The sequence below is a fragment of the Anastrepha obliqua genome, chromosome 5 (assembly GCF_027943255.1).
Source record: "Anastrepha obliqua isolate idAnaObli1 chromosome 5, idAnaObli1_1.0, whole genome shotgun sequence".
Taxonomy (NCBI): domain Eukaryota; kingdom Metazoa; phylum Arthropoda; class Insecta; order Diptera; family Tephritidae; genus Anastrepha; species Anastrepha obliqua.
In genome coordinates this window covers 125,891,159-125,905,870 of record NC_072896.1, presented here as the reverse complement: position 1 = coordinate 125,905,870, position 14,712 = coordinate 125,891,159, and the positions used below count along the sequence as shown (strand labels likewise).

Sequence of the window (14,712 nt, the reverse complement as noted above, 5' to 3'; positions counted from 1 at the left end):
CCGGCCTACTGAGACAGAATGCCACAGATTTCTTGAAAATGTCCGCCCTTGGTTGGAACTAATTTGATTTCTTTAAGAAATGTCTAGTTGATTCTATTACTATTAGCAATTCTCTAGGGATTCTAAAGATGGCTTGGCTGTGGGGAGTTATAGATGTGGCATTGAAATACAAAAGAAATTTTGGGTCGAAGTGTTCCCTTATTCTTATACTACCAAATGTCATATATTCTCTTCTCTATCTTGTAGTCGCTGGTTGCATATGAAAATTAGCAGCTTGGTTTTTTTAGATTTTTTTACTACCAAAGCAAGAGCTGAACCCCCTAGGCAATTTACAAAGGTGATCAATATATTATAATAGCAGCGCGATATATTGCAAAGTTTTGACTATTTATTTATTTTTTATACATTTTTTTTTTATTTATTGATCAGTACTCGATATTCACAGTTAAGTGCTGGAATTCACTCACCCGGGTTCGAAGACTAAGGCTTGCGCTCTGTTGCTATTAGTTTTCGTTATTTTCAATTATCTAGCCATTAAGTTTACTCTCCTATAGTCTCACGTATGATCGATGTTGCTTTTATGAGGGATATTTTGTAAAAAACCTTTCATACTTATCAGAATCTTAAGAAAAATTTGGGTATACATGTTTGAAGTCCTTTCAGTTTTATCATAACAAAGTGAAAGTTTGAAGTGGCTTGAAATTCGTGTTAATTTTTGATAATTTTTTAAGTTCTCTGTGCTCGCTTTAAACTATAGTCAAAAGTCGCCTTTTCATTCCCAGCTGATGACAGTCGTGTAGCTACATTTATCGTCATTGGGGTATTTTTAATTTTATTTTTTATGCCATGTATATGTATTTATTTCCCTGAAGGTCTGTCATCAAATAAACAAATATGTATATCTGCATATGTATGTATGTATTTATGTAAGGCTGTTTATGCATTTGCGCAATGGGTTTTCATGCGTGCTCACATATTTATCGTACTTTTTATATTTTATGTAACATACAGCCAGCTAGAAAAATATGTGCGCACACGAATAGACATACATAGATCCACGCGTGCATAGTCCATGTCTCTGACAACAATGGGTCAATAAAATACGTCAGCTGTCAGTGCGTTATAAACAAATGGCCAATATTCTAATGCCCGTCAGCAGGCAGTGAATTGGTCGGTCATAAAAAAGACGGCTCAAGCTAAGCTAAGCAACGTTGGCGGCGTCTGGTCGCAGTTGCAATCCGGGTGGCTGCTGTTGTTGGTATTGCTGTCGTTATAGCTTTTGCTTCTGCACTTGCAACACAATAAGCCCGGTGCTCGGCGAGCCAAAGCGTTCAACATGTGCACCAACATGTGGCACATGCTGTCATAGACTAACAGTAATGGAAAACGTGCCACATGCCACAAAATGCAACATACCACAAACGGTGGTTAGAAATGCCCAGCAACCTACATGTTTGTAAATGTGTTATGCATACATATGTATTCAGATGTGTGTATATGTGAGTGCAATGGTACGAAATTGAGCGCAGCAAAGTTGTTGCACTTTTTCTATTTTTATTTTGTTTTTTCTTTTACTTTAAGAATTAAAGACTCATTGGCCAAGAGCCAAACAAATGCTCGTTGAAAAGAAGACAAAGGTGAAAGGTGTACATAACAAAAATAAAATGAAAAATCTCTGCTGCCTGCAATTTTGACTAAAAATTCCGAGTAAATAATAGTTGACACACTTATTGCCAATATTTGGCTTTTTAGCTACTTTTTCATAATATTTACGGATTACAATGGGTGATCATGCGCTGCATATACAACATTCACCAAAATTTATGCTCAAGGGAGTTTTCCAGCTAATAAAGGTATCCAGAGGGGTCCGTTAGCAGGGGGTACACTGTATAGGTATGTAAATACGAGTATCATGTGCGTCAGATGGCAGCATTTTTTCTTATTTGGAAGACTTTGGCAAAACCTTTAAGTTTAACAGCTGAACAAAGTTTTTCTTGTTTCCAATGCGAAAATGCAATGACCACTAAATCACTAAAACGGTAATAGTATTGGCAATAGTAAAGATGATAAATATAATGTTGGGGAAATTAATAATAGTAGTAGTTATGGTCTTGGGAATGATAATATGTAGTATTAGTAAAGGTAATAATGATGATAAGGATATTAATAATGGTAGTAGTAATGGTAATGGTCACGGCAATGGTTATTGGTAATGATAATGATTATAGGTATATTCATAATGGTAGTGGTTGTGGTAATGGTAATGATAACAGCAATGCTTATGATAATGATAGTTTAATGATTATGCATTAGAAAAGGTAATGGTGCTGATAAAGGTATTTATAACGGTAGTAGTAATGGTAATAATGGCCCTTATTATGAGCAACATTCGATCTTCGACTGTAGTCGAAAGTGCTGATCGAACGAATTTTCATTTGGTATTATGGTGCTCATTCGTTGAAGAATAGGACTATTGTGAATTTCGATCGCTCGACGCATTTACAATAGATAATTTTTTCTCAGCTGATACAGCAAATCAAAATAAAAGAAAAACCGATTGTATTAAAATTCTTTGCTAACAACATTTTTAAAAGTTAAAAAAAGCATTTTTTGTGAAAATTAGTACAACGGAGTTGTGGTTCGACGATTTATCGGACGATGAAAGATTAGCGGAACTAGCTAGAAGTAGAAAACAGTTGAGGGGCGCATCCAACCCCCTAGAAATGGCTTCCACTGAGTACGTTTAGAATTTTCAAAATGTGTTGACGTACTTAATATTACACAAATTCCCTTACAGATTTTTAAAGAACTTTAGATCATCTAAAGAGGCGTTTATGAACATGCTGTCCAGTACAGAAAACCAGTTGAAGCAGTGCACCCGAGCCAAGAGCTCTTCACTATTATCCAAAAAAAGCAACACAAATTATTAATGTGTGTGCAGCTTTGCACAACATTTGCTTGTTTTATAATGTTCAACTTCCGGATGAAGAGTTATCCGATGAGACCCTCAACGATGATGCTGAAGATATTGAAGTGGAGCCAAATAACGGAGAAGCAGAAAACATAAGGAATGAAATTCTTAGAATATTATAGAAAAATCTAAAAAGTATTAAATAGAAATCTTTACGCCACAGTTTCTGTTTTATTTTTGTTATAAATTTTCTTTATTCAATTATTCGTCATTCGAAAAAAATATGTATTTCAGTTCCTCTACGTATTTCAGCCCAAACCTGCCAAGGGAAAATAAAAATGTATTTCTATAAACATCACAAAAATAAAAACCATTATTAACCTTAATCCATTTTGCTGCCGTTCTAACTGGTGGTCCCAAGCAATTCAGCTCCGTTGTAAAATCCTCCCATTTTTTTGCTGCTTGAACTTTGGTGCAAATCCCTTTTGCGAAATGTGGATTCTCTTCCATTAATGAAACTAGCCTTTCTAATTGCTGTTTGGTACTCATGACTTTCGACCTGCATAAAATTAACAAAATTAGTATATATTTATTATTTGGTTACTATAAAACCGTAAATAATCGCAAACAACTTACATTTTAACAAGTTTACCCACAATACGCAACACAGTCGAAAGCAAAATTGCATTCGACTCTAAATTCGGTATTCAACGAAAATTTCGACAGGGCTGCACCGCTCAAAATACCAAATTGACATTCGATTTTCGATCTTCGACAACGAACGAATATCGAAGATCGAATCTAACTCATAATAGGGGCCAATATGTAATACCACTGGTAATGGCCATGGTAATGATAATTCTTAACGGCAAGAATAATAGTACTTAGCAATGGTATTGGTAATGATAATGATAATAATGCTAACTGTTAATGATAAAAATATACGAAATGGTAATAGCATTCGTAATGGTAATAGTAATTGTAATGGTAATTGTAATTTTAATGGTAATAATAATTGTAATGGTAATGGTAATTGTAATGGAAATTTTAATTGTTAATAACGATGGTAATGGCATTGATAATGATAAAAATATATGTAATGGTAATAGTAATGGTATAGTTAAAAGCATTCTTAATAGTAATGTTGTGGATAATAGTCGGGGTAACATTAATATGTGGAGGTATGCTAAACGAATAACCAATTTTAACGCTAATAATAGTGCAAAAATAGCGTCAGCCCCATAAAGTATAAATTAAAAAAAAAATTGATAGCCTTTATCCCAAAACGAAGCTAAATTTAGTTTCTATCAAATGAATGTGCGCTTTTTTTATTTTTTCCGCTATATATGGCTATATTTTATGAGAATTAAAGCAAATTGCAACTTATCTATAAAAATATGTATTTATAAGCGAGCTCAGCCTGACCACAACAGTTGTACTTATGCATTTTTCCTCGCAATTTAACGGTAATAAATATTTCAAATACCCAATGCTGCTAATAACTCGCCGTATTAATAACCAGTTCGGACATAATCCGCTTGTACAACATAATTTTTGCGGCTAACCAACTGGTTAGACGTTACAAATGTATTTAAATAAATACATATACACATACATACCTGTTGACGTGCACATGTGTGTGTGTGTGCGCAAGTATCTAGCGAATATAACAAAGCGGCAGTGATACATCCCAGATATCAAATCACCATAAACAAGGTTGCATAACCGCCTATCTGGCATTAGCAGTCGTCAGCCTCGCCTCCACCGCCACCCCATCCAAGTCGTACTTTGCTTCGCACATTCTCCGCAAATAGCAGCAATAATTTCCACATTCAAATAAACTTTAAGAATTGTTATTTTTGCTTTTCCTGTGCGGTATATCTGGGAGTGTGTGTGTGTGTGTGTGTGGTAAGTGTGACAAATGGGGGTGCGCTGCAAAGGGGGAACAGGTAGAGGAAAGTTATTGGCATTGAAGCGTGTGATGATTCGCAAGAGAATGCGATCACATGCTTCCACGTGGCAGCTGAAGAGGGGGCGAAGGCTGGAGGTGCTCAGTGACACATGCAGAACAAAGTGGCAGCAAGAACAAGCCAAATGCAGAGTGAAATATTAAAAAATGCAAAGTGAAATATCAAACTCTAAGCTGGCTTAAAGAGAAGTGAAATAATGCAGAGAAAAATATTTCTGCGACGGAGTTGAGTGAGCGTAGCGAAGCGGCAAGCAGAGGCGGTCAAGCATAACACTGGCGATGACTCAATTGCACTTGAAGTCAATATGACAAAATAAATAGAAGAATTATAGAAATTTCTCTCTGCGAATTTTCACACATTATTGGCATTTTCCATTACATTTTCCACGCGTTGCTGTTAATTGTGCAGTTCATGCTTGTTTTGCGGCTTTTCAGTTATCGACTCACAACTAGGCGGTAAATTTTTCCAACTGAGCAAAGACTATATTTGAGCAAATCCATTTACATACATATGTACATATGTATGTGTGTAGTCAAATTCAAGTGTGAATTTGTGTTTTTATTTTTGCTTGCCGAGCGTATCACACACTCAACGGATGATGTAAACAAGTGTTTGGCACTTGACAGTCAACGGAATTGCTCAAGTGAAGCAATATTTTTATTTATGTATGTACACACATTTATATGCAAGGCTATTATATAACGGTTTAGCACTCTACTTATTTTTCGAACATTGATTTTTCTCATATTTTAAATAAATTGTTTACATCTTCTTTTGTTCACCTGATTCCTTTGTATTTTGGCAGGCCTGCAAAAATCATGTTAAACCCACTGTACCTGAGGAGCATTACAAAGCGGTCTGTCGCGCGCTGGTGACTGAAGCAATCGAGTTGCGAATATTCCTGCAACAGGTCTTGAATGACGGTGAGTGCAAACACTATAAATTTCGTGAAGTTTCAGGCTCGAGGATGCGGCGGTATATTTGAAAGAGAGTAGGCAAAAAAAGAATGAAGCTGAACTGGCAAATTCAATATGCAACAAAACAACAACAAACAAAATAACAAAATAGTTGTAAATAAATATGATAAAGCTGGTTTACAAATTTTGATTATTATTTTTCGTGCGCAGGATATCTGCATCAAATTCCTGTGTAGAACCGCGCGCTGATTCCGAAAATCGATTAAATTTTTTTTATGAATAAGTTTTCGAGATATTGCAATTTACCGTAATTCAGCCAAGAAAAAGTATCCAAGGTATCTACATTGAACAGGGCAAAAACTACAAGATGAATATCTTTTTGCTTCGGCTGTCGTAGACGAATGGGATGGTGCGTGACTACCGTTCGGAAGTGAGTAGGAAGTGAATCTCCGTGCATGAAACAGTGAAACGATCGAAAAAGAGTTTTTCCAATAACAGGCAATGACGAACATTCGGTTCCGATATTTTTTGTTTTTTTTTCACCTAAAATGTGAAAATATATAAGCAAAAATGTACAGTTGAGAGTAATTAAAACAAAATTTGATAATACAGCTACCAAATAACTAGAAAAAAACCAAATCATCTGCTCCCTGATACCACCTGTTCAATGCGCCTTGAATGTACCATTTTTTTATTAAAATTTTTTATATTCAAAACAAAATTCCTTGCTTTTCAATTTTATTACTTTTTTATAATTTCTATATTGTTTTCATAATGTTTAATTCCTCTTTGTGCCTTATGTTTTACTCAGGTGCCGACAATCTCCATTTGGAAGCCGATTCACAAACATCCAAACAGGAATTAGCCAAACTAGGCTTCAACGATTGGGTGAGTGTTTAAAGATATTTATTTAATAAACAGTTCAATTTTGAAAAAGTGCTATTTTTCATATGAACGCTAGTTGAACTAATCAATGCGAGAATTAAAGGTTTCTAGTTTTGCTAACATTTCAATTCTAACGTGAAAATCCTCCTAAGCCTACCGTCTCATTTATAAGGCCTTAATTGTCTACAACTCACAGCAAAATTTCTATTTTTTTGATGAAATATTACTTGACTTGTACGAACAAGTATGGATTACGGGGAAACCTACTTTACAGTGGTACAATATTGTCAAATGTGTTTTCTAAATATTAGTTTGGGGAAAAAGAAATCAATTATTTTCTAGGTAGATGGCTGTGGTGATCGACGTCTCGTAAAGTATCGATCAAACAATTTAAAGTTTATGCTCGTTGTCAAAGTGGCACTTCACACAAAAAAATATGTTTCTGTTTTTTGTTTGTTGTTCAAACATTCAGTTGTGAGTTATAGGGTGTTAACAATGGAAGTCAACAAAGAGAAAATTCGATACATATTACAGTTTTGCTTTGATAAAGGCGAAAATGCAAGCCGGGCCGCTGAAATTATGAATGGTGTTTAAGGTGCCGATACTGTAATAGCTAAATACGTCCAATTTTGTGTCGTCAATTCCGTTCAGGCGTACAGGTAGGCCCACTATCACAAATCACTGAAATAATCGAAGTTGAACGGGTTAGTAGTCGTAGTATCGCCCAGGAGCTAAAGATCGACCATAAAACAGTTCTAACCCATTTGTGCAAAACTAATAAATTTCTTTTTCCTCAAACTAATATATACTACCCTATGATCAGAAAGTACCGGAAATGTTAAATAAAACAAAACAGAGCTAAATGACAGGCAAATTTATTTTATCTCCTTCAAATATGACCCGTATGAAGCAACACACATGTGCCAACGTTTAACCCAGTCCTCCATGCACCCCTGGTACGCCGACGAAGGGATGGCCTTCAGATCCTTTGTCGTATTCTCTTTTATCTCTTCTATCGACTGAAATCTCCTTCCACGAAGTGGTAACTTCAACTTGGGAAACAAAAAGAAGTCCCACGGGGCCATATCGGTGAATAGGGTGCTTAATTGGTGTTTGGTAAAAAAATCCAAGACAATTTGGGCTCGGTGCGATGGCGCGTTATCATCATGCAAAATCAAAGAATGGTTTGCCCACATTTCCGGCCGTTTGCAAGGTACAGCATCTCTCAAACGCTTCAAAATGGATAAATAGTGACAGATATGTGTCTTACAGTCCTACCAACATATGAAAAAGATATGGACCAGTTCCCACGTGCGTGGTTGATTTAAATTAAACGTTCCCGGTACTTTTTGATATAGGGTATATATACTGTCCAGAAAAAAAGTTTTATGTTATGCAAACCCAAAGTTGTTTCTATTGCCAAAAAAATTAGTCACTAACATTGGTATTTTTATATAATTTTTTTTTTTTAATTTTATGCAGTAAGCACTTTGAAAATCGCCATTAGGACAAATGCACTTTTCCATAAATTTGGTACATAATTTTTACAGGTGGATATTATTTAACTCGTCTTTTTTAATTCTCTGACACAAACAGTCGAAAAAAATGGTACCCTATGCATTCTATTTTTTATGGTGACTCTGAAATTGTCCAAAATTAAAAAAAAATTAAAAAATTTTATTCTCGTTATTTTATTTTTGATATAGTTTTTTTTAATTCCTTTTTATTTTGTGGTTGCCAGCCTAATATATATATCTTTTAAGAAATTTGAAATAATCAACGTTATAAGCCATAAATAATCAAATTTTCTCAGCATTTAACACGAAACTTTCGAATTTTTCAACACCAAACCCACCGCGAAAAGCAGACACACCTCAGCTGCTACAAAACCTGCAAAACATACAACTAAAGTTAATAAACGGCACGCTATTTAGGGCTAATTCACTGTGATTATGCCCTTAAATTAAATTAACAAAATATAGCCGACTAATTTGATTCGAAAAAAATACGTGTGTGTGTGTGTGTGAATTCTAATGCGAAGTACTCGTTGGTGGCTAGTGGGGAAATGAGAAGCAAATGGTGGTCATGGTGAATGTAAGGCTGTGTATAATGCGAGTGCTTATTGTTGTTGCGCTAAATATATAGTAAGTTATTGCACATACCTACAATTGCATATTAATTGGGTATACAGCCGTCATTTGGTTCAGTGATGTATCGGCAGTGCGGCTGACTTAGAAGGAAAAATCAGAGCGAAATAGTCGTGCATAAACCATGTATGTATATATGTATGTAGCTGCATTGATGTACGCATGTTTAATATACATACATATGCAACTTCGAGCCATTATTCAATCAAACGGCGCGCCTCAATGCGAGTATTTTCATAGATTTACTACTTTTCATGTAGTTTTATGTAAGTCGAAAAAGGCGCAGATGTAACTAATTAATTGAATTTTAGTCATATTGCTTTCAAATGGAAGTGTTTTTGTTTTTTTATTTTTATAAAACTCCACGCCAGCTAGAAATTGCTTTCGTTTTCGTAATTCAAAGCAGTAAATGAAATGCGTTTTATTAAAAATTGTCTGCAGCCATGAAATTAGCACTTTTAATGCTTTTTGTGATGCATTCATATGAATGTGTGTGTGGTTGTGTGCATACATATTTGCATGCAAATAAGAGTATGAATTTTACTAAACGAAATTATATACTCGTGCATATACGCCTTATTAAATTTGAAACTCTTTGTCCACCTTAATGATTCCCGTTTATTTTGTGACTGTCATTACCCGTCGGTTAATGGCGTGAACGCTCATTTGGTTATATAACGAGTGCATGCGCTTTCTTTTCTAATAACTTTTTGGCTATTGGCTTTGGCTAGCAACTGCGACTGACAAGCCACCATCGTGAGTGAACAGTTAGAAATCTTCATATTTCATATTTTCATATTTATTATTACAAAACACACCGCAAAACTAAAAGCCCACAACGAAATGTTCAGCCAAGTAAAATGCAAATGAAAAGGTAACAACAACAACAACAACAAGTAGGAAAATGATAAATTACTTTTTCGCACAAAGTCAAATAAAAAAATGTATGCAAGTAAATAATTAAGTAAACAATCATTCAGAAGTGTCACTTATGTAAATTTCTACGTAACTCGTTTCTTAATATTTTTTGTAAGCCGAAATGTATGAACGAATTTTGACATTTTTAATTGAATTTATTACTCAATGACGTAAACACACACAAAGTCACAAGTAATTGGTGTTAGCCACACTTTGGCGCACTTTTTTTTTAACTGTCAATTACCCATGACAAATGGCTTTCGATCAGTCGCCAAAGCTTTGTTAACTTTGGCTGTGATAAAATCAAATCAAACAATCAGAGCGAAAATAAAATGAATGAGTGAAGTGAGTGTTGAATTTTTAGCGCTACCCTGGTGCTAACCAGTCACTGAACTGCGCTTTGGTTAACGGCACGATAGAGAGAATAATAAGGTGGCGCCGATCGTGGTACCGTTACTTTGCTCTCAGCGATTTTGACAATATCAGCTGATTGTCGTCACGTCGCACTGGTGTAATTGGTGATCAGTGGGAGCAGATTTCCATTTTCGTAACTTGATTTAGTTTCTTTTTTTTTTTGCTCTCTAACTCGGAGTGTTAGTTTTTTCTTCCTAACATTTTTTTAATAATTTCTTCATTAATTCACTCAGTAGTTCTATTTAGCTTCACTTTTTTTTATCATCTGCTCACATATTTGGCGATTGCGATTTTTGTTTCTTTTCTTCCCAAATTCCTTCTTCTTCTTCTTCATCTTCGAGCAGTCAGATCTCTCTCTCGCAACTGCAGTGTTGCCAAGTTTTGGATATAAAAAATCACTAAAATGCCCATTCAAAGAAAAGGAAACACCATTGAATTACTTAAAGAACTTTATATGCGCGGCAAATTGTCAATAGGCTGTATTGAAGAAACAAAGTTTCAAACATCCATCCTTGTATTTAAAACTTATGCTAAGAGAACTTCTTTCTGCCATGAAAAAGCTACTTAAAAAAGTCATTTGCCGTTCGGAGTCGGCTTAAAACTGTAGGTCACTCCATTAATGGAGCAACATCAAGACGCATGCCACAAATAGGAGGAGGAGCTCGGCCAAACACTAAACGCGCCAATTTTTTTTTTATTTTTAAGAAAATTTCTTTAAAAAAGACCGAAAATGAGTTTTTTGCTATATTTAAGGTTATGTAACAAAATAAGGTACTACTTTTTTCAAAAAGGACGGTATGGTTTCTTCAGCATTATCTGGGTTTTTTTACTGTATATACATACATATACGGTCCTATGGCTCCGCGAGGTAGCTTCATTCATATTCAGTATTCAGGCCTTTTAAAATTTATTAAAAAAAAAATTGTGTAGAAAATTGAGACAAGAAGATCCAATATTCTTGCATAACCTCAGACGGGGCAAAAATGAGATTTTCACTTTCAAAACATCAAATTTTACAAGAATCAAAAAATTTTCAATAGCACTGATATTTTCCTAGCATAAGCTTTAAATGTAATAGTAGCTTTTTTACTCTTTTTTTTAATTATACAATTTTTTTTTTTTGAACTAACAGTTTTATTAGCTTTAAATTAAAAAAAAAATAAACAAACTCCAAACTCAGAAATGTTCACATTTTGTGAATAAAGAAGCACTAAATTTATTGCGAAGAGCAAATCGTTGGCAACACTGTGCAACTGCACCAATGTGACGTCACGCGCTCTCTAATGGACGCAATTTAATTGCTACCATTCTTGGATTAGAGGCCTCTGCAGCATGCACTGGTGTTTTGACTGAGCTGTTTAGCCGTTTGAGGAGTGCGTTTTGGTATTAGCCTAGCAATGGAGACTTCTACGCCGTAATTTTGTCACCAAACTGCGCTTTTTTAGAAACTTTGAAAATTTTTTTAAGCAGAAATATAGTCAGCGGTTTGCCATTGCTTAGCAATATAATAAACTACTTTTTCTGATTTAAAGCCTACTACCGAGTTGTCACGCACAAATGCGTTTGACTCTCCCTCCGCCTTCAATAATTGGGTATATGGTATATGAACCGATCATCAATAAATAAGTTTATATGAACGTAAATTCCCCGTTGAATAGTTCAACTTTCAGGAGCTGTTTTTATCGCAACCTTTTAAATTAATTTACTACCAATAATAATTCAACCAATCATATTTACTTACTATCTCTTTTTTTTAATTTCTAATGTTTTTTTTCCAGTTTATATCAGTATTGCAAAAAGTCTGATTTGGCCTTCTGCCCCTTCGCTGCTCCACTCAACACAACTGTAATATCAGTGCTTGCACTATCAGCAACAGGTTGCTTGTCTAGAATTTGTACACTCATTCCTTATCTTTCCAAAACTTTATTTGCGTTCTTATACTCGCTTTTGCTATCTCCCACAACGATTCCTTTTACCTTTTACCTCTTTCCATGGATTGCGTCATAGCAATAAAATCAAATAAGAAAACTTAAGTTTCAAACTGAGTTAACGTCGCTCTCTTTTATCAAACGTTCGCTCACACGCATTGCCACATTGTCTCTTATCAGACGTCAAAGATCTGCGTCAAATCATCGTTGAACGGCCTTGCCAATGTCATTAGCTGCAGCACAATGCTGGCAAATTTTTATGTGCCCGTAACAGCTTTTATATATGGTAAAGCTTTGTATGTATGTATGTGTGTTTTACAATTGCAATCATAGTTTTTTTTTATCATTCATCGGAAAAATAACAAAAACTCGGTGTTCATTTAAACTCGCCTCATTTTTTATTTGCTTAGACGCGGGTCGATACTCATTTTTCATTGTCTCACCTTGTTAATGATCAAATACATTCGAATAGGTCAAAAAAAATTGGAGGCTTTTATACTAGCATTCTATACAAAAATAAAAAAATTAATAAAAAAGCGCACCAGTAAGTAAAGAGGCACAATTAATTGCATGCAATTTTTTTCTTTAAGTATTTAATTTATTGTTTGTTTACACAAATGGCTTAACTCCTTCAAAAAATAAGTTAGTATCATTCTAACACCCCATAATTCTTAACAAAATGCAGTTCATGCATTTCCAGTGATCATTCTTTATAGACAATTTTCACCAAGAATTTTTCGAAGCAGAGGAAATTGTAGAATTTCATTTACAAGGCAATTTGCAATTATTTGTATTGCTATGCAGATCGAGAAGAAATTATTTTACTGTCCCGTGGCTATGTTTTTAAGCGTGATGCAAAAAACAAATTGCAGCAGCAAAACAAAGTTAAAGGACAACACTAAATTTTTGTCTATCAAAATCAATAGCTAATCAAGGAAAGGGGTTTGTCAAATAACTCGATTTTAAAAAGTAGAAGACCTAAAAGGGCTAGTGGCATGAACATTTTTTTTTTTTTTGCTCCTTTCACTTGCCTCACCCACATTTCACCCGGGCCGAAATCAGAAATCAGAAACTGCGTGAATGAGGCGTAACTTTACTTTCCAAATAAAAAAAATGGTGAAGAACTAGAAGAAAAATTTTGCCAAATTAAAAATTTTCGCGCGAAGAAAATGATAAAGAACTAGAGAAAGAATCTTTTCACATTAACAGAACATAGATCTTGGCTATCACATCAACGAATTCACTTTTCATCGCCCTCAGGGGTCTTACGATGTGTTCATTGATATCTATTTCTGCTTTTAACTTTTCCTTTAACATACCCATCGGCAATGTAAAGATAAAGACAAAATTATAAAAGCACTGCATATTGGCAAGTTTTGAACATTTATTTATTTTTTAATTTCAATAACCTTTTTTATAAAAAAGCAGTTCATTCTATAATAAAGGTACAAGTTCCAAACTTTTTGCAAGTTTTTTTTTTTAAATTTCATCAAAATCTCCAAGTTATTATTTAAAATTCATAAAGGGATTTTGGGTGGGTATGCAGTTTTCTTGTACATCCAAAAATTGTATTTTCTCTATATAAAAAAGAAATTTTGTGCATTCGTTACATGAAAAAAATGTTTAACACCGTCAAAAAATTTTTTTCGAAAATCAACAAGAATTTCGGGCCATTCAAACCTACAGATTTTTGGACTAGAATTGAATGGGTTTTTAAACTGCATAACCAAATTAATTTTTTAATTTCTAATTAAAAAGTTTTTGACCTTTATTTTTCTTTTACAAAGCTTCAAGCTTGGATTCATGTGATCGTTGTTATAAAATGAACAATACTTTTATACAAAACCACAACTAAAATTAATTAAAAAAAAAAAACAATAGTCAAAGCTCGCCGATATGTGATAGCCTTATGTACTTCACTTTATTCTATTAAGTCATGAATGATTGCCTGTGTAGATGTACATTAAGAAAATCCATGGTGTGAGTGCAACCCTGTTTCTGTTGATCAGCTATTCTCGCAAGTTTCCGTTTATTTGCCACACAGGAAGTAAACCGCTCATGAGCCGCAATCGAAGATATTTTGCTTCTACTGTAAACAAGACCGAACGGGCCAGTTAGTCTCAAATTGCTATATATACTAGAATTTATGAAATTGCTGTGATTATATTACAAAATGCATCTGGCTGTCTCGAAATTATTCCGGAAGTAGTGCTTGTGCTCCCAACGCTACTCTTTACAAGTGTCTATTTATGAGCTGCGCACTTTTTACTAATAAAATCTAACTTCCAATTAGGCAATCGTTAAGATATTTCTTCAGCCGTGCAGTCAGTAGCAAAGTACATCTGGCAGCATTTGTTGAATATTTCCTGCATTTGGAGATTCGGTGATTTGCGACATCCGTAACGCTGCGCCGACAGACAACCAGTTAGAGTCACTCAGCTAAGCAGTCAACCGGTCAACCAGCGAAGCGTTGTGATGTGTTGCAACAATTCACGCCAACGCGACTGCAGTTGCTACTGTATTGGAACTTGTTGTCGCTATTGTGGCTTCAGTTGGCTACCGTCCGCCGATTGCCGCCGCCTCAAACGTACTAAATTGCACACCTTCTATGTAGGCGGGCAG

General features: G+C 34.8%; 1 protein-coding gene across 5 annotated transcripts in view; it reads left to right on the top strand.

Moving 5' to 3' along the window:
- Positions 1-14,712, top strand: part of LOC129248302 (protein spire) — a 194,037-nt gene that overhangs the window by 127,583 nt on the left and 51,742 nt on the right. For all 5 annotated transcript variants that reach the window (XR_008582609.1, XM_054887796.1, XM_054887795.1 and 2 more), the window contains 2 exons: positions 5,687-5,804; positions 6,610-6,686. Coding sequence is in view for 4 of the 5 variants with exons in the window: in XM_054887796.1 (XP_054743771.1) it covers positions 5,687-5,804; positions 6,610-6,686 (195 nt within the window). In the remaining variant the exon portion in view is untranslated. The remainder of the gene's footprint in view (positions 1-5,686; positions 5,805-6,609; positions 6,687-14,712) is intronic.